This window comes from Aythya marila, assembly GCF_965140915.1.
Source record: "Aythya marila genome assembly, chromosome: 2".
NCBI classification, from domain to species: Eukaryota; Metazoa; Chordata; class Aves; order Anseriformes; family Anatidae; genus Aythya; species Aythya marila.
The window spans coordinates 7,370,732-7,391,493 of record NC_139043.1 but is presented as its reverse complement, the minus strand read 5'-3'; the positions used below and the strand labels follow the sequence as shown (position 1 = coordinate 7,391,493).

The window sequence follows — 20,762 nt, the reverse complement described above, 5'->3', positions numbered from 1 at the left end:
GGCAAATAAGCACCTCTATGGTAGCTCTAAGCCTTCACAACTTGTAGCTGTAAATTTATATAGTCTGTTCGTTTGTTTTTAAATTAGTATAGTTCATAAATGTACTCATTTGAGAAGTCTCTCGGGAAACTCGTGTCTACCAGGCACAAGCCAGCTTCTGGTAGATGTTCCTGGAGACATCTAGTTTTCCCCTGTCCCTCTTGGTACTTGTCCATCACGTGCTGCCCATTTGCCACACTCTGTCCAGGTAGGACACAGCAGTGGGAGCTGGGCTGTGTTCAAGAGCCAGGTGCATTTCACTAAACAGCTTTTAATCAGGTGTTCTTTTCAAAACAGTTTGTCATTAGTCATCGTCTTTCTGAGAGCTTCTTGTCTAAACAGACAAGCCAAGCAAAAAGCAGAAAGGGAAGATGCAGAAAAATATCTTTTTTTTTTTTAAAGTACTCAGCAATGGTAAGGAAATACAGAGAGAACTTGGATCTCTTGATCTGAGTCTGGTGAGTCATCCACAAGACCTGGGAAATGAAATAATAACTGAAAGCCTTTCTGTGTTTGTACCACGTGCTCTGCTGGATAGTGCCTACTCATGCAAGCTGAATGTCCTAAGAGAAATGCAATTATCATTTAATTTGGAAGCAGGGTAAAATCTAACAGATTAACTGCTCTCCCACCGCCACGTGCACTTCTGATGTCTAAACAGCAATACCTGTGCTCTGATCTTCTGTTAAAAGAAATTGATAGCTCAGTCGCATAAGTTTCTGTTTTCGAAAGCCCAGTAATTTTTGACTGGAAGGTGTTGGACTACAAAAGAGCCGTAGCTTTTATGTGTTCAGACTGAAGTTTTGCATAAGCAAGACATTCACTTTGATGTACGTGTGAGCGTGTACCTTTGGTGAGCGGTAAGGAAACGATGAAAAAGATAACCTCAGAGAAAGGGCAGAGACAATAGGCAAATGAGTGGAAGAGCTCTGTCAGTGAACATGTGCACCAGGTTAGAGTAGCAACTTCAGACTTTGAAGATAACTCCTGTTCTGAAAGATTAGTAGAAGCTGTTAGTCTCGCAGCATTTAGGTAATTTAGGAAGAAGTCTGAGTCATATTTAAACTCCCAGTCTTCTAATGGAAACCCTTTTGAGTAAGTTACAGGTTTCTTTGAAAGGCTAAAGTTTTAAGTAATTCTTCTTTTACAGTTTCTGGCTAGTACAGTGACATTGACGAGCATACTTTTCTCCCCAAGGAAGAATAGGGCTGTCATCTCAACTACTAGGAGCAATCTGGAGCTATTGCATGACTACAGTCATGCCGTGTTTTATGCCCAGCAGAACACTTTGGCTCCAAATCTGATTTTACTGTACAAATCTAAATGATCATTTCCTCAAAGCTAACACAGCGCTTTAAAGATAACAGAGTCTATAAGTAGATTTTAGGTGCTAAAAGTAGCATCACCTAATAATTCTAGGCTTTATGAACTTTAAAGAGGCCTTCCTTAACAGAAAGCTATATTCGTTTACCATTTTTGTGCTAATGTCCCTGAAGGATCAGTTCCTCTTGAGCTAGCAGTTACTTACATGCTTTGTTTTTCTTGCTCCTGCTTTGTCTAGTGCATTTTAATGAATTTCCTCTACTGAAAAAATCTTTTACATGAGAAAAAAACACACGCTTCCTGTTTCTGTGCTCTGTAACAATACTGTCAACTGAACAAGGACTCAGTAGCACCTTTTTCATACAATTCATATTCTAGTATGAGGAGATTGTAGATAAAGGTGTTGGTTCTAAAGCAGCAAAATGGATTATCAATGTTGTTGGAGTTCAACAAATGGGTTGAAAATTGGTACTCAAGTGCTGATAGTAGATGGAACCTCATCTGTGTCATTGAACTGTTGTAGCATTTGTTTTAAAAAAATTAACTAAAAAAAAATGAAGCCTTTGTGCTACAAGTTCTGTTGAATTCAGCAGAGTGGAAATTGAAAGAACACCTTTGATATTGCTCAGGTAATGCAAAGGAGTCTGTGACTATGTCTCAATTATATTTTCACAATTAGGCATATATATATAATTAATTGCCTTACAGATCTTTTTCACCATGTGAAAGGTACAAAACAGCTTCAGTGTTAATGAGAAAAAGACTTCTTCAAGGGGTACTATATATATATCCTCCCCAACTTTCTCGTTGACCTGATGTGCCCTAACTGCCATCATATAGATAAATATCATTCGGTTTAGCCAAAAGGTCAAACCTTGACAGAAACTAGTGATGCCGAACTAATAGAACAAACAGTTGTCAATTTTGACAATTTATTTGTCTTTCCCTAAGCTTGTACAAATGAAGTGGAGATGGAAAGTGGTGGAGAGGTTGCGACATTTCAGGAACAACCCATTACTGGTAATGGCTCCAGTCAAGAATCAGCTGTTGGATGCGTCACAGACGGTAAGAAAGAATTTTGCAGTCTGAGAAAATACCACAACAGCGTTCAGAACCCTTTTCCATTCAGTAAGGTTTTAGTACTTTGTAAATTTAGGAGAAGAAATGCCTGGAAAAGCAGTAGGGGACAAATTGCTTGGGTTCCACTGTCTAAACTTTCAAGAAATAGTGTTTATTTTTTGGTTGAAGTAGTATTCCATTGAAAGGAAAGATAGTCTTCAGAAGAGTTGTGTAAGAGAAAATCATTTTAATTGTGTGGTTGGAATGGCTTTCTCCATAAGGTGGAAAAACAGATGCTTTCATACATCAGAGGATTACATTAAAAAAATCAAAACCCCCACTATTTGTTGCTGTTAAAATAAAGTTGCTCACACTTTCTCTTCAAGTCTATTTTGGTTTTAGCTGCAAGTAAATGGTACGTGGGAATTTCCCGTGGTGTGTTTTGGGGCACACCTTAGAGCTTTCCAGCTTGTGTTTTCGAGTTGTAACTCTGCAAGTGTATGTTTGGTTAAGGTTTTTACTTCTTCATTTTTTCATTTGCAAATAAAAGAGAATTTGTTTAATACAGCTCATCTGTACAGGGAGTGCTGCAATAGCTGATCATTTACATTCTGGGAATAAATGCATCTTAAAAACACACATCCAGTACTAGCCAAAGAAAAGAATACAAATAGAATGGGTTTGGGATCAGCGTAGCTTGCAGTAGGTACAGGGGCCATGATTTAAAACTTTATCAGAAAAGTCAGCAAAATGCTAGGCTCTGCACTGTAGAGGCTGAGGAGTTTGTGTAGCAGTGTGAATCTCAGAAGCACAAGTGGAATAGTAAATAAGTGGACTGTAAGAGAGTCAAGGTCTATCAAAAGAAGATATTCAAAGCCAAATTCAGAGCAAATGATGTGGTTATCCATGGATTAGACATAAGACTGCAACTCCTTGACAAAGAAAGTTGTGAATGAAAGGTGCTTGATTAGGTTACAGGGAAGGCTGGACAAATATTTGGAACAAAGTCTTTCAAGACATGACTAAACTGATAAATCATGTCAACTGGTTTTATTTCATGTGACTTCCTGAAGTCTGGAAGAGCGCTAGGAGGGAAATGCTTTTTATTTATACAAGTCCTGTGCTTCTTAGCTCTTTGTTTCTTGGCAGTGTTGAGACAGTTCCTTAAAACTAACTGTATACTAGTATATATCTTCAATAAGCAGAAATGAAAAAGAAGACACTACTTCTAGCTGCCTACACAGAAATGCATCTTCAGATTCCCCCCAAAATCAATCTAGGTTCTAGTGAGTGCTCTTTGTATTTTAAAGCAATGTTCCTTGTTGCATACTGTAGTTTTTATTCATTTGTGAACCTGATTTCTAGCAAAAGAGCAATGGGAGCTTTGCCTAGTACATACCTTTGGAAATTCTTTTCTACATTGTTACCAGCTGAGAAGTTGCCCCAGTACCTTAATGAAATCTTACTTTGCCTGAATGCCTTTTTGTAGACAACATGTGAAGGGGCACGTTTGAGTTTGCTCTTGAAAACGTCCTACTTGTCATTTACTCTGCTGTTTCCAGGGTGGGTAAAGAAGGGATTCAACAGTGGAAATACATGCTAAAAACACTGATTACTACAAACATAGGTTAAAGGAAAGAGATTTTTAAAGTATATTTTAAAGTATGTATAAAATTCAGTTAAATAAAATACATAATGTGTACATTATGTATATTATAAAATACATAAGGTGTACTTCTTGACCAGTACACTTGTGTAAGTTGTTGATTTTCATACTGAGCCTTTAATACTGTTGTGCTTAGTTACAGGCGTATTGCCAGAAGAAAAGACCACAGAACTGGAAACAGAAGTCCCTGATGAAGTTAACTCTGCTGAAATGGAAATGTCTCCCCAAAAGACACCAGCAACTGGTGACAGTCAGACCGAGAAAATGATGGAAGTGATGGAAGGCGGCCAAGCTGTAATCCAGCAGGAGTTAGACAAACAAGTGGAAGAGACACAGCTGCTTCAAGGTAGCGTTGAGGCATCAGAAGTATCCACAGTAGACTCTCGGTCTCTGTCTTCAGTACCTGAGACCGTAACTGTGACGCCAGAAATACAAGGGAACGAAAGTAAAGGAGATGTTTGTATCCATGTAGAGCATCAACTGGAAATAATAAAAGTGCAAAAAGAGGTAGAAAAAGGAGAAACCCCTGAAAAGTCAGAAACACCAGCTCTTCTGGAAGTAGAAACTGCTTCTGCAAATGAAGGTGTTGCAAACAGTTCACCGGTTGCAGACAAACCCATAAAATCACCAGCTGAGACTTACCCCTCACTTCCCCCACCAGTTAACCTAACCAAGACAAACGTGTCTTCCTCACCGGATGTTTCCTTAGACTTGCATTCAGCACGGGATGTACCGCACAGCCAGCCCCCAGCGTTGCCTTCCACTGCTGGAAGTGCTCTCCCAACGACTTACATATCAGTCACTCCAAAAATTGGCATGGGGAAACCAGCCATCACCAAACGGAAGTTTTCTCCCGGAAGACCCAGATCAAGACAGGTAAGCATGTACAATATCTCACTGTATGTTTATGAAGCACATATTTGTTAAAATTTCGGTATAATACATGAAATCCAGTTATTTTTTAGAATACAGTGTGCATTTATTCTCCCAAGTGAGTGTGTAGCCAACTTACTCAAGAAATTACTCAAGAAATTCAAGAAAGGTCGGAGACTTCATGAAGATTCTGCAGTTAGAATTACAATTTCCATTGGATCATGCTTAGAACAAAATATAAGACTTACTGTATTTTTATTACGTGTGCTACAAATGCTGATACACATAATGTTGTGTCTTTTAACTCCTCTTTACATATTCATCTATTTTGGCTAATAGTTTCAGAGTGTTTTAACCTTTCTTAACCTGACTCCATAGAAAAATCTACAACAACTCCATTCCCATCGTGCTTCCAGATCTTTTTCTTAATCAACATTTTTAATGCTGTTGCAAATAATTAATGTTTTGTTCCATGAGCAAATACCATGCAAGAGCTGCCTGGTATGAATTGTTGTGGTTCGTCTAGGATTAAATTTGTTAATTGGAAAGAATGCTTAAGTCTCTAGCCTCCTGCAACATCCCGCTCTCTATCCTAGTCGCCTAGCTGGGGGAGAAATGGGTTATCAGAAAGTATGTCAGTGTGATGATCTAGTGTCTCATTTCTGTTCTCTTCACAATTTTATTTTTTAATCTTTGGGACTTCTGTGTCAGTAATTTAATGTTTTTATGAAGTTTGCACAGTTCTTTCCATTTTCACATTAACTAAGAGTTCAAAAATAGAATCAAATTTTGGTTGTTAAGCTACCAGACAAAGTTCTGAAAAGGTGAAAATATGTAACAGAGGCAACAAACTTAAGAAATCCAATTTGGAAGGTTTTAGAGTATCTCTGGTTTGTTGGTTTTTGTGCTCTCACATGCAAGCAAGGCGGAGCTTATCGAAATAGACATTGAACTACCAGGAGGAAAGGGATTGATTACTTCTGCTGTGCTATTGTCTTAAAGCAAACAAACACAATCACTTAAAAAAAAACATTTTCCTAATACTGTGTACTGTGAATTGATTTCCTCGGTTAACAATTTACCTTAGTTTATCATGACTTTTTTTAAAGGGTTGGTGGAGTTCTTAGGCAGCCTAAAATGTAATCAGGATCAGGTGTTCTGCCGGGGAATTCTCTTTGTCTTGTTCTGTGTTCCAGTAGAAGTTGTATTTATTTTTCTGCGCAGTTTGCCCCTGCTCTCAACAGGGACCAGCATCATCATGCTGCTAACAAAATCAGCTAATTGGCAGAGAGCCTGGTTAGGACAACATGAAGGCTGCTCCCCGGCTGTAAATGCCTGTATCGGAATAGATACTCATCTCCTAAAAAAAAGGGGGGGAAAAAGCTGTAAAAGTGGTAGCAGGTTGTATATTACAGGTACAATATAGCTGTAGACATGAACATCTCAGTGTGTGCTGAGAGTAATGCAAATAAAATCGAGTTGAACTACAGTTTAGATGGAACAGAGGAGTAACAACCAAAATCCCAGCAGTGCTGATGTAATATCATCTGCTCCTCAGTGTGCAGATTATACTTTAAAGGAGCAAGGTACTCGGCAGCTTTGCAGTACCTGTTGTAGAACTGGACGCGTTACTTGTGCAGTCACTGATCTGTCTGCAAAGCGCCTGTCGGGGTTGTGAAGGTTTCTTTTGATGTTAGTAGTCTTTGACCTGTGCTTTGAACACCTGTTAAGCTGGAACTTTGGTGAATAGTGATTTTCTGGTAAGAAAAGCACGTACGTGGTTGGTTTTAAGCCCCAGTATGCTTGCTTTCTTCTTGTCGAGTATTTGGCTCTAGCATAGATGTTCACCTTGTGGAAATCAGTGAAAAATTGTCTTGAATAAGGACAGAAAGAAAGTGAAGACCTGATTTGTGAAAAAAATAGCTGTTTGCCTAACCTTCTACCAGCAGGCTAAATTCAGCATAACTAACGGGGAGGGATTTGGTCTTGAATCTTTTTCAGACTCTTCACTGTCTGATGCTGTTGTGTTGCTTTTTGACAGGACCTAGGTTAAGAAATGCAGCTAGATAAGAGCTTAGCAAGACATCTTTGAGGCCAGTGAAATCAGGGAGAAAAATCACACGAAAAAGGGGTTGGATTCTTTGTGTTGAATAAGTAAGGTGTGGCTCCAATCCTTGGCGAAGCTGACGTTGGATGCAGAGCTGCTTTCTCCTGTTGCACAACGGAGCTGTCACTGCAGCACTGGTCGCTTATCCAGCACTGCACAGGTTTAAAATAGATGCTTCATTAAGTGTCTGATCACTCCGTGCGTATGCCAACATGAGCCAGCTTCCACAGATGGCAATGTTATCCACTTCTCCTAGAAGGTTTAAATCTTAATATACAGCCTCTTCTTGGAATGCCCTGTTCCTTTTTTAAGTAGAGGAAGAAATGTATTGCAGTGGATTTATGGGGCTTCATATGGAGAAGAACGGGAAAAATATCTCTGGACCCTATTTTTCCTCAGCTTGGTAAGACACATCAGTTCAGTCTTCACCAAAGGCATGGGGATCCATATAAATGAGCAGTTTCTGATCCGGATTTGTTTTAATTCCATTTAATTTTTTGTGTTGTGTGTGCATTAGGATGAGTGATTGTCTCTTTCTTCAAAATCTATTGATACAATTATTAATCAAATATATTTGGCTAGGTGTTCAGTTCCAATGTTGAATGCAAAGCAATGTACAATCTGAGGGGTTTTCTGGTATTGGATCTCAGTAGCTTACATTTGTAGTAGGCTTTTGTCGGAGATACCATTACATCCTATTATATCCTGCTCCTATTTTGAATAGACTAAATCCCATCCCACGGACAGTCAAGACAAAATTCTGCTTAAAAGACCTCATGACCCCCTTCCAGGGCTCCACTCTTGTTGTCAGCACCTGTTCCCTCCCCGTACCTCTCCCCTTTAATGTTCCTACAGCCAAACCTATTTTGGTTAGAAGTAAAAGCAAACACTCCAGAACAAAAAGGGGAGCTGTGCAAAAACGTGTAGGTAGGTACAGCTGTACTGCTAAAAGTTACTTCTGGTGGTACCAGTTTCTGCCACTTGGAGAACGTGTTTTTTCCCTCTACTAGGCTAGGAACCTTCAGTCCCACGCACATCAGCTGCTGCTGTTTGTTAGGTCAGCCTGTTACCCATGCCTTCAGCTACAGGTAAGCCCTCAATCCCTGCATCCAGCCCAGCAAGAGGACTCTGTCCACCTAGCTTGGCATCTCACTCATTAGCTTACCGTGGTTTTTAGTCCCATTTTTAGTCTGTTCTTATCCTATTCCATAAGGGAGCCAAATTGCCTTTTAGATATACTCTGAATGCAGTTCGTAGATCAGAGATGCTTGCTACGAGCTGCCTGCACAGCATAGTTGTTCCAGGGCTGACCCCAGAGCTGGATCTGTACAACATCTTCTCCATGGACTATGTCAATTGTCCACTCATGCCCACAGGTAATTTTTAGATTGATGCCAGGGGGCAGGATTTTTGCTTAGATCTTTTTCATTATTTTATTCATGAAGGAGCGGTCTCAAAAGTGATTACCACAGAAATTTGTTGATGACTAATCTGATATTTAGCAAGTTTGAAATAAATCTTATAAGAAAAATGAGTATTTCTTTCTGCAAGCATATGTTTTAGTGGCAGTGCCTATATTCTGTGTATATGAATGGGAGAAATTTGGAATCATCAGTTATTTTTGCAACTGAACTGTGTATTGGGAAGCATAATACAAAGTAGTGCAGCATTGTGAGACTGGTAGGTAGACTTGAGAATTATCTATGAAATTATATTGAATACTAAGCTTTTACTGGTTCTGGTTTACTGTAAGTATTGTTTTAGAAGGCATTCCATGGAAAGTGCTCATTAGATAGAAGAAAGGGATTTGTGCTCATCGTGAAGGTATTGGTGATCCCTATTAGATGTCTCACTGCATATTTCTAGGTGTTTTATGGGATTTTGTACCAATTGAAAAATGCAGAACGTCACGATTTGTGTTCTTTCTTACAAATTGTGGCTTTTCCACTATCTCTTAGGTGGTACTCCTTAGTCTGGTACTATAGGAGTAGATGAAACAGAGCCAGCGGTAATTGAGTATGATCTCCTGCCCCTTGATGACATCGTGTTTGCTTTTGTCCTGACTTACTCGCAGCTGTGTTGTTGTTCAGTGTTTAGGACTCAGAAACACGATGGAGAATGAGAAGTTCCCTTTTCTGTCTAAGTACCTCATTATTGCCCTGAATAGAACTTCCTTCAGTGCTGAGTGGCAATAGGCATTAATTAAAAGCCAAAATACAATTAATGCATCTCTTTGATGTAATTCATTTGTTCCAAGTATTGTGGAAGTGCGTGGTTTTAATTAAGTTTATCTGACCAAGAATTCAAACGTTCCTGATCTACAACAAAACTTGGATTAAATTTCCAATTTACTTCCGAACAATGCGGTTCGTGCATCGTACACAATTCGCTGTGTTTTGAAAGACTGAATTATTTCCTGCTCAGACTGAATATTCCATTTGCTTCTTAATCTTTTCACTCTACCTAATCTTTAGAGGAGTGTATCTTCTTAGAAGGGAAAATAATGCTGTACATCCCGAGTGGGAGCAGGTAGTTTTAGTTAAGTGTTTTCAGCATGTCTGAGTTCACGGATTTTGACCCTTTGCTAGCATATCCCCTCTCTTGTGAGCTGACAGAAAGACTTGGTGATGCACAGGCTTTTTTGTGCTGCTTGCTGTGCAGGTTTTCTTTGAGTCCCCATATTACAAGAACAATTACTACACATAATGTATTTTAGGAATAAGGGAATTGTAACTTACATTCAATAAATTTCTAACTTTATCCTACTAGAATCGAAAATTCCTTGATTTTAAAAGCAAGGCTAACATAGCAAAGGTAAATTTCATAGTTAAATTTCATAGTTAAAGTTAAACCCAGAAGATTTTTGACAGAAGGAGAGCTGATGAACAAGCGACAGGACTCCTGGCAGAACAGAAGCAGACTTCACTCCTACAATATCTGTCTGGTGGAAGCTGCTACAGACTGGAGGAGTGGGATTCGATTTGCTCACCTAATCTGGACATCTGCAGCCTAAACTACTCCTGTACTCACCTCGAGGTTCCTGTAGCCAGCAGCAGCAGGCGTGGGGTGCCACCAGCTTGCCGCCGACCGTGCTGTGCCCTAAGTTGCCTTCTGCAAGCACCCCAAGGGTGCCCGGAGGGTTTGGCACAGCTGAACAGGCAGGGATTGAGCAGAGGAGCTGCACCAAGGCTGTGGTAGGATGGGTGTCTCAGGTCTCTTTCTGTGGAAGCTTTTTTTTTCTCTTCATCCCTGTTTCCAACTTGATGCAGCTGTGCCAGGAGCATTACGGCGTTGCACTGAGCACGCTTGGGCGTGAAAGCTTCCTGCCTCCAGTTGCTCACCTCTGGTCCCCTGGTAGAGGATACCGAGCCCTTTGATCTGCAGAGTTGTCTGCATGCTGCCTGCCTGCCTACAAACACCTGGGACAGCGAAATTTTGCAGTTTAAGCTGTTGGAGTGTGCTCGTGTTATAAGGCAGGCGCAGGGCAGCAGTTGGTGGCACGGCCATTTGAGCTGTGGTCAGGAGACAGAGAGGGGATAAGGATGGGTAGCTGGAAACATGCAGGTAGTCCTTCAGCCATGAAGCGGTTTGTAGCCTGCATGTCTGATTTCCCCCTTGTGTGGGCAAAGCTGGGAAGTTTTTATTTCTCCTAGGTGCCGTATTTCCCATGCAGACACAGCCAAAACCCTAGAAAGTAGATTTAGTCTGAATACCAGCGTGCCCGCGCTGTGGGTTGTACCACGTGGCCAGGGCTGGTGTTTTTAAAATGCAACTTTTACACAGAACTAAGCTTTTAGGTCACTGACAGATACTTCTTTGGGATCTGTTGTGCCACTTGGAGCCCCGAGCCGTGCAAGAGGCTTGCAGGTATAAAAGTGTTTGTGCTTGAACACGTGAGCAGTCAGCATGCGTGAATAGTTGGGACTACGAGTGGTCATGAGGTTTTTCCATATCATGCATGCTGTCCTACTGCTGAATGGCATTCGTGAGCTGGTAAACCTGTACAGCTTCTCATCTGCTTTACTTCTCATCTTAGTATTATTTATTTCTTCTTCTCACAAACATAAAATTAGGGAAATGTATTATCCTTCCATTACACTCACTTGCAAGTTTGGAATGGAGGTATTTATTGTCATCGATGGCTCACTCCTGCAGCCTTTATTTAGGGTTCAATTTATTTAGGGTTAGATTTTAATTTGTATGAGGAATTGTAGTATCTTCTTGTGTACATCTCAGCACTTTCTTCTTGGCCATATTTCTTGTGAAGAGGTCCAGGACATGTCACCATGGTGGGAACTACATCAATAGGGATAATAATATCATCAGGAGCTTGAAAAGAGTTTGTAGGTACACTGTATAGATGTGTATTATTACATGTTTATAACAACGTTATTGTTTGATAACACTGTAACATGAAAACATCAGGGTGATACAACCTTAGTAGTGGGATTTAGGAATGGTTTATTTGTGGCAAACATGCAGGAGGGAGATGTTTTAATTACTGTGGTTACTTTTTTATTATTTTTCTTCTATGGCTTGTTTATATTCCTTGTCTTTCATGTGCCTCTCAGACTAGTCATCGCCGTGCTTGTCAGTTGTTCAGGCTCAGAAGTCGGCTAAGGACATTTGTTCTCTGAAAATGGGATTTAAGTGCAAAAGGGGACCCTTAAAGCCCTGCCTCCTCAGTTTGATGCCATACAATTTGGGGATGTAACTTGTTGTTGTTATGATGGATTGCTTTATATTTGTATTAATGTTTTGTTTATAAAACTCATGTTGTTGTACTTAACCAGCGCTTTGAAGTTTGCTATATTTGTTCCAGTGTAAGTTTCAATGACAGCCTAAAAATCTCCCGCCTCCCTCTCACTCAGTGTGAACTAATTTACTCGTTAACACAGAAATGCCTATGCCTGCATGTGCTTTGCTTTTCAGATTTTTTTGTTGCTTGCTTTTTTCTTTTCTTTTCTTTTTTTTTTTTTTTTTATGTTGCCAAGTTTTATACATCTATTTTCTCACCCACCGTGTCCTAGGGGGCTTGGAGTACCAATAATACAGTCAGCCCACCTTCCTGGTCCCCAGACATTTCAGAAGGTCGGGACATTTTTAAATCCAGACAGCTTCCTGGCAGTGCCATTTGGAGCATCAAAGTGGTAAATAATTTGAATTTATTTTCCTGTATCCATTGCTATCTTTCTGCTGCAGAGACTGCTGATGACATTCTGTATATCACAATTGAATTAATCTTCCGTTCTAGTACTGCTTAAGACATTTAAAAATCATTAAAACTCTGGAGCTTTCAGGGTAAAGAAAAAAAAATCTGCTTTCCAGAGTGTACGATAAGATGGCATTGCCCTGATTTCACATGGCAAAGACTAGTTTGTAATGCCATTTTTTGCGTGTGCTTACTACTTTATTTTTTGTGGTTGGCTTTACATAGCTGTCAAAGTAAGTTAGGTGAGAAAGAAAATGTCCTTAAGACTGGCAGGAAGGTAAGGCAGGCGCTGAAAGGAGCAGAGCTCTGAGGTGGGGCTTGAATTGGTTGCTGTGGAGAAGCCTTGCAGAGAGTGGATTCAAAGTGACAGCGTTTTTAGCTTATGGGGGAATAAAGAACACCATTCCTGCCTATTGGATGGACCAAAGCCTGCATCCACAGTGCTGGTTACCATTCAAAATACCCGCAGAAACTAAATGGAATTTAGGTTTTTTAATGACCCAAAATTTAAATGATGAAACACTAACAAATAGCTGTAGGTTCCAAATAAGTTATTTCCATCTCACTTTAACACTCATGCTATTTTTATTTTAATTTGACATTAGCTTAGCTTTTGCTGCTTCAAGCATTAATTTCCAGCTTACTGTTCAGCATTAACATTGGTACAAGTATGTGCTTATTCCTACTAGCTCCGTGAAAATAACACTACTGATATGTAATCTGAACGATACAGCATAAGAAACATGTCCGAAGAGTATCCATTTTAATAAGAATTGATGCTTGTATGTCCTGTCTGTGCATATGTATTAACTCCATATATATGTAAGGACAACATTATCCCTTCACCTTTACTACATATAAATTCTTGAGCCATCAGTGGTGTCCTTCCTCTCACTTTCTAAAGTAGTGTTGCATTACATCACCTCATTTTGTAAGAGTAAATCAGTTGAAATAGATGGATGATGATAAAAAAATAACATTGGGATACCTGAATTCCCCCTTGATTTTTGACCATAAACTTGTATATTGTCTTTAAATCAGGAATTTCTGTATTAGAAAAATCCTGTTGGTAACACTGAGCCCATCATGCTGCTTTCCATCCACAGAGCTCCCATCTCTGTCAGTAGAAACTGTTCATGTATGTTGGTGACACTGTCCCAAGGAGCTTTGTTGCTCAATCAACATCGTTTCATTGAGTAAATGCTTTGTTTTGGCATTAAAAGTAGTCTCCAGCAAATTTTTAGGTACATGCACATTCTGGATACTCTGTGGATGGATTTGGGCTATTTTAGGAGCAGAGATTATTCACATATTTGAAATCAATAATCTCGCTTATTTGGTAGCAGTAGAGGTGCTCTCTTGGATGTATACTATAATTATTAGCATTTATAGAGAGCAGAGCTCTGAAATACAAGCTCTGTGAAGGTGCATGACATATGGCCAGAACTCAGGAACATTGTCAGGGTGTTCGTTTTCTCTCTGGAAGCGAGGAGGGAGTTTGTATTCAGTTCATTTTGAAATTATAAGAAAAAAAAAAAAAACAAACAACTGAGTCACAGGAGCAATATCAGGTAATTATTATTATTATTAAATATACATATATATATATATTTGCTTTTCTGCAGTAAATTGTAATTGAACATATTTGTGAATGCTCCAAGAGCACAGAAGCACCACAACTGTATGTCTCTGCATATAAAATAAGGAAAGAGGGAAAAGAAAGTGTCTCAAATAAGTGTATGTTTTCTAAGGGAAGTATACTGTTATGGGGCGTATTGATCTGAGTATGATTGATATAATTAATATAAAAAGCTCTCTCTGTATCTGCTGAATTAAGAGAGTTCAATGGAGCCAGCTCCTGCTTCACTTTGGGAACAGGATTGAGCCCTAACAAACTCCAGTGTTTGCTTGATCATTATTAGCATAAGTAAAGTATCTATGATTGCAATTAATCAAGGGTCCAGACCACAAGCAGAACTTATCTGATTGAGATGGCTGTTTAAAAAAAAGTGAATCATACAATAGAGGGTATTTACTTTGGGTACTTAGCAATGTGGAAAAGATAGTATTTCCATATTTCCAGTTAATCCCAAACAGAAAATAAACATTTCTGGGTTTGGCTGCATTCTCACTGATGATAAAGGTGATCGTATTAATTCATGTAAGTAGTTATAGGAGTTCGAGGTAATTCGCAATGACTTATGCAGTAACTTGATGACTGTGGTGTAGTGTGCCCTTATATGCTTGAAACCATAGGTTTTGGTTTTTTTACTTGTATTTTTCCCTAGATACATTGAACAAGTTTGAATCCCTTATAACAAAAGGATTTCAGATTGCATTTAAATCGTTATCTTATATTGAATAGGGCCGTGGATCAGGATTCCCAGGGAAGCGGAGGCCTCGTGGTGCAGGTCTTTCGGGACGAGGTGGCAGAGGTAGATCGAAACTGAAAAATGGAGTTGGGACTGTAGTCATTCCAGGGGTAAGAACATTTATTTTTAACTCATATTGTAGTCTGTTAATGTAACATAACCTAATCCAGCTGTAATTCGTCATTAAAATGTTGTGTTAACCAAATAACACTAAAAAGTAGAGGTATTCCATAAAACCTGGTTGTTATTATGTGTGATTATGAACTAGAGAACTGAAGCAAAGTGGACCTGAGGCAATTTTATGCTGCTATTGCCACTTAAAGGGACAACTGCTGGGAAACTTGGCGTACTCCTTCCACTTCCTCAAGTGGAAAACGTGCCAAGTAAACGCAGCATTCATTGGAAAAACAGAAAAGGGGAAAACAAAACATGTGCATACAACTAACAGCAGCCATAGCAGATCAGCCCGGAGGTGGGGCTACCCAGGGGACCAAACCTGATGGCTGAGGGAAGAGAACAGGAACAGAAGAGCCGTAGAGAACGAGATACTTCAACGGTTTGTGGCTCAGGGACTTGCTGAACAAGTGTCTTTGTCTTGGACAACCTCTGTTGAAGTTCTCGTTCATAAATTTGTCTGTGTGCTTCTAATAACTTTTGATGGTTGTCTTAACTAACCTCTTTTGGTTCTACAGCTCATGAGCCTGTTGGATACAGGAATACCTCTGTCAATTTGTTTCCCCTCCTGAGTGTCCTTAGAGGAAAGACCACTGAGAGCTGTTCTTTTATTAAACTTCTGCCACTCATTTTTTATAAATTTCTGTCATTGCTCCTCTTCTTCCTTCCACTCATCTTTTGCTAACTTGGCGAATCCCAGGATTTTTTGTTGTATGGAAGCTACTGCAGACTTCTGACCTTCTTGTTAGTTGTTGTCTTCCTTTTTTAAACTTTATCTGTGTTGACTTTGGTCTGACATTTTATAAACCAGAACTCAGGTTTATTAAGTTCTTATGTAGCTCTTCACAATTGTCTTTCATTTTTTATTACCTTGAATATCTTAATATTGTTGGCAAGCTTTGTCACCTTGCTCCTTGATCAATCTTCCAGACTGTGTGTGTCGAACACCAGGGCCTGTTGGCAGCCATCCCTATCAGGCTTCTAGTGTAAGGACACTTACTCTAATATGTTTCCTCTAAAAAAAAAAGTTTAGCTGCCTTTTTTTAAAAAAAAAAAAGAAGGAGCTCTGGTGAGTGACTTTGCCAAAACAATTTGGCAGTGAAGTAAATTACGTCAGTCATATTTCCCTGTCTCTGGGCTTGCTGACGCCTTGAAAGAAACCCAATAGATCATGATTTACCATACCTAAGGCTTCTTTGCCTCTTTAACAAAATGTTATATACGTGGTTGCAAGTTCTCTGTTACGATCAGATGTTAGATGTCCTGTTTGATGGTACCTGGCTTCCCCCCCCCAAGAATTTTGAGAAAATGCTAGTTATATTTGCCATCTCCCATTCCTATAGCACTGAGTGATTTGCAAGTGGTTGCTCACTGCAATTGATAGTTGAGCTATTTCATACTTAGAGTCCTTTTAAAATCTTTGTGATCTGCAATCCTGTTCTGCTCCTTGGAAGAGGAGAGATTTTGGTATAAAAATTGTGGGAAATGTGGATTGCAAAAAAAAATAATATTTTTTTTTCTGCTGTGGCTTTGCCATCTTTGAACATTCTTGTTATAGTTTGATTGTCAAGCAGCCCTGTAGATTTTGACAGGCTTCCTCTTCATGTCGAGAAATGGACTTGCTCATTTTTATGTCTTCGTTAAGTAATTCCTCTGACTCTTTAGAACTGCTTTTTTGTGTTCTTACATACTGTCTGCTTGAGCTTATACAACATTCAGGCATTCACATGATTATTTTGATCTTTGTACTTCAAAAGAAGCCACATTTTCTAGAACAAAATCTTAAAAATTGTAACTGAACAGAGAATATTCAGTGAGGTTAAGTGGTATAAATACAAAATGGCCATCACTGTCCACAGTCCCCTATAGAAATTTGCTCCTATGACATGTAAAGTAAATGGCAACTTTTCTGCTTCAGATTTCTATGCTGCAGCTGTCTTGTAATAATGTAGGTGAAGGTAGCAATGCGAAGATAAAACACAAATACCTGCCTTTTGCCAGATAAGGGGTTGAAACAGGAATATTTTCAGCCCTTTTGCACAAACTCAGTCTTACGGGATCATGACCAGTGGACAACTAAATGACCTTGAAAGCTTCTTCATACACCTTGGGAATGGGGTAGCAGGAGGATAGATACAGGTTAAGCCCAGTTGGCTCACGGCTGGTGTTAGGCACACATCAAAACTTCAGCGATCCTGTCCTTCACATTCTGCTCTTGCAGTTGTGGAGGCAGCTCTGAGAACTTCGTGCAACCTGTGGAAACACATGCAAGGGAAAAGCTCTCCCTGAACATCTCAAGAGGTGGTTCGGGTGTTTTTTGGTTAATTAGTTCCAGCTGCAGAGCTCTCAGCAATACAGTAATTAAGGCACGGTAACAGTATACTCATACTCCCTTTTTAGCTGTTTCTCAGTAAATGCTGATTTTCAGCAAGTCTATCCAAAGGGTTCCTGTAGCTGTTGTAACAGTATTTACATTTGTCTCTAGTGATGTTTGGATTTGTAAAGCATTTAAAGTATTACTTAAACAAAACTAGCTAAATAAGACTTAAGCTGTATTTAAAATAATCCACATTTATAAAGCAAGAGCAGCTGGTAAAACAAAGTTATGCTTCTCTAGCATGCATTATTTTATTTTTTTCATAGAAATGTGTGCTCTTCTCTTCCAAGCTTTCATGGCCACTGCTGCTTCAGAGAGTAAATGCCTAGGCCTGTTAATGGAAATTCATGGGTGACAAATTGTGGAAAGCAAGATTTACATGAAAGTCCGAACACGGTTAAAGCATTCACTGATCTTTTCATCATGACTCTCCCAAAATCACTAGGTCTTCCTGTCTTCTCTGAGAGTAATGATGCCCTTAATCAAGAGATTGATAGGCTATAGTAAGGACTTACAGACTGAGAACAAAACAACAGATTCAAGTTCTCTGTTCAGTGCAAGTTTTTATGGGAAAATCCATATAAGCCTCATGAAGAAAGACCTTGTGGAGTGCGTCCTGACTCTTGCAACTTCTGAACTCTTGGTCATTTCTCTAACACAGCTGGAACCTTAGCTAAACCACATTTTAGGTAATACGGGACAAGTTACATTTCTGTGAATGCTTTCTGAGTTCATACTCAAAGCATGTCACTGCAATTAACTTTTCAGTAAGAACTTCAGTGTTTAAAGACAGGAAAAAGGGCAGGCTTGGTCACAATACGACAAATTCTGCTTAGTGATTTTTTTCTTAGACTGCCTCTTTCCTTCAATTTCCATTTTAAAGTACATGGGGTAACAGGTAAAGGTGAACAAAAGAGAGGAAGAGAACGTGTAAAACTGAGTGGTGATACTTGTATTCATGTGAAAAGTATTGTGAATTAGTACAACAATTTCTCATTAAGATAGCTTTGTGTGGAAGTTTGTACCATGTGAAGAAACAAATGCACAGACTTCTGGTGTATCCTCTGAGCTTGTATTCTCCAGTAGTATTAAAAAACTAACATGTTTAAAGGATAGATTTCGTCTTCTTTCGTGGCTTAGAAAATATGACATGCTTGCTAACTGTGTTGCATTTTTTTGGTATAGGTCACAACTATGGATATCTCATCTAACAAAGATGAGGAAGAGAACTCGATGCATAATACAGTTGTCCTCTTCTCTAGCAGCGACAAGTTCACTCTCCATCAGGTTAGGCTAATAGTTACTCAGGTTTTCATTTTGTTTCTTTGCTTTTAATTTAAAAAAGTAAATAAATGTCATTGTTAGGAGTTACATCATACAACAAGCTAGCTGGATTTTACAATTACATGTTTTCAGAATTTACTGTCTGGTATGTGTTGAAAATCTGCACGTTTCTGTAATTTCAGGATATGTGCGTAGTTTGTGGGAGTTTTGGCCAAGGTGCTGAGGGCAGGTTGCTCGCCTGCTCTCAATGCGGTCAGTGTTACCATCCATACTGTGTCAGTATTAAGGTGAGTGCTTTGGTATATAAGAGATGACTTGATTACACTGCTTTCATATTGTGCCTTAATAGCACTACGCTGCCTTTGGTTTTGTGGTAATTAGGGGAGTCATTAACTTGTTAGATATTCTTCAGCTAATGTGACCATTATTTGTACGCGACTTGTGAAAGACTTTAATTAAATGTCATTTTATAGTATGCATCGCCTCAAGAGAAATTAACCTTTCTGTAATTTCACAACCATAAATAGCACTGATTATCCAGCAGTTGGTTAAAATAACAGTTGGAGATACAAGCTTAAAAGCTAAATACAAGCAAAATTAAAAACAAAAAATTATAATGCATCTTCATTTACTACAGGCATAAGGTTTAGTCGATTCAGTTTGTCTGTTGGCTGTCAGAATTGACAGCAGTTGGAGTGGTTAATTAATATATTTTACTTTCATTAATCTAGGAGAATTTGTGAAAATGAAATACGAATCGTATGAGTTGATTTAGGAAACGCATAATAAGCTGCTTACTGCAATATATAAACTAAACACTATTATATAAGTGTATCTGTGTAGAAGTGATTTCTTGAAACATTTCAGAGTATTTTAAATGTTTTATTTTAAATTTACATTACAAAACATTATATGCATTCTTCGTACAACTATACTTTGGTTTTGCATTTATATGCCACCCATATGTTATTTAATAAACAATAAAACATAGCTTTGGATGATTGAATCCTTAGCCCTGGCTATCACAGATAATTTAGGAAAGATACAGGATTCTCAGTGATGTGAATACTGGCTTTACTACATACCTGAAAAAAGCAGCAGTATGTTCTCTTTCTTCCTTGTGGGACCCAGCCACTCTTATAAGGAATAAACTATCCTACCAGTGCAGTATGTATTTTCTGATGTGCTAGTTTACCTGAAATTATGTTCCAGAACAGTATCAGCAACAACATAGAGTTCCTTTCTGTTTGATCCATTCCCATTTAGTGAATTTTCACCAAGTTTAATTGATAAATGGCTACTTGTGATGTAGAGAAGAGCATCTCGTGCTGCACTAGCCAGGCCTTCATTTTTACAGCGACCACACTTCAGAGAGCAATGTTCAAATAATTTTCACCTTGGCATTTGCAGATTACTAAAGTGGTGCTTAGTAAAGGCTGGAGGTGTCTGGAGTGTACGGTGTGTGAAGCCTGTGGGAAAGCTACAGATCCAGGAAGGCTGCTGCTCTGTGATGACTGCGACATCAGCTACCACACTTACTGCTTAGATCCGCCCCTGCAGACCGTTCCAAAAGGAGGCTGGAAGTGCAAATGGTGTGTTTGGCTTGGGTGTCACGAATACTGGCTTTTTTTGTTCTTTTTTCTTACTTGTAATGCCAATTTCACTGTAATAAAGTTTTAGTTTTATTGAAGTTAGATGTATTAAACAAAGCAAACAAAATACTTCTGAATTGTTTCATTCAGTTTGCAGTTTAATATGGAAACAGTCACCTCCTCTTAATAGTTTCTTAGTGCCAAAACCCAGGTAAGTAGAGATGGACAGTATTTTTCTTTTGAAACTTTGAGACAAAAAATCCTAATCTATGTTCATTGAAACAGTTGGAAAAATTAATGGGCACTTCACCGAATTGCTCTCAAGATAAAAACCCTTTGAAAACCATTCGTGTTACTTGGGTGAAGTACAAACAAAATAGACCTCTCGCATGGCCAAGTCTTTTTATCTCAAAGTGAATGCCAACTGAAAGCAGGAACTCTTTTGACCTGTTAAGCTGTTAAAAACACACTTCCACCTGTTTTGCAGATTGAAACGACTTCTTATGTAGGAACTGCTTTAAAATGTATCAAAAGTACTGGTAATGTTCAAAATCTAAATAACAAATTTTCAACCAAGTAAAATATTTTGACCTGAAATAAGATGTTTTTGTGTCGTTCCCTCCTCCCCATTGCTTAGTGATCTAAAACTTAAATTATTCATGCAGGTCTGAGTTAGGAGGGTTT

The 20,762-nt window shown here is 39.0% G+C and overlaps 1 protein-coding gene across 13 annotated transcripts in view; it reads left to right on the top strand.

Annotated features, from left to right (window-relative positions):
* KMT2C (lysine methyltransferase 2C) overlaps positions 1 to 20,762 on the top strand; it is a 195,648-nt gene that overhangs the window by 107,883 nt on the left and 67,003 nt on the right. For 11 of the 13 annotated variants that reach the window (XM_082753717.1, XM_082753715.1, XM_082753716.1 and 8 more), the window contains 7 exons: positions 2,314 to 2,427; positions 4,224 to 4,963; positions 12,098 to 12,217; positions 14,645 to 14,761; positions 18,388 to 18,489; positions 18,669 to 18,773; positions 19,897 to 20,078. In XM_082753717.1, coding sequence (XP_082609843.1) covers positions 2,314 to 2,427; positions 4,224 to 4,963; positions 12,098 to 12,217; positions 14,645 to 14,761; positions 18,388 to 18,489; positions 18,669 to 18,773; positions 19,897 to 20,078 — 1,480 coding nt within the window. The remainder of the gene's footprint in view (positions 1 to 2,313; positions 2,428 to 4,223; positions 4,964 to 12,097; positions 12,218 to 14,644; positions 14,762 to 18,387; positions 18,490 to 18,668; positions 18,774 to 19,896; positions 20,079 to 20,762) is intronic. The other 2 variants (XM_082753722.1, XM_082753723.1) reach the window with 2 other exon arrangements.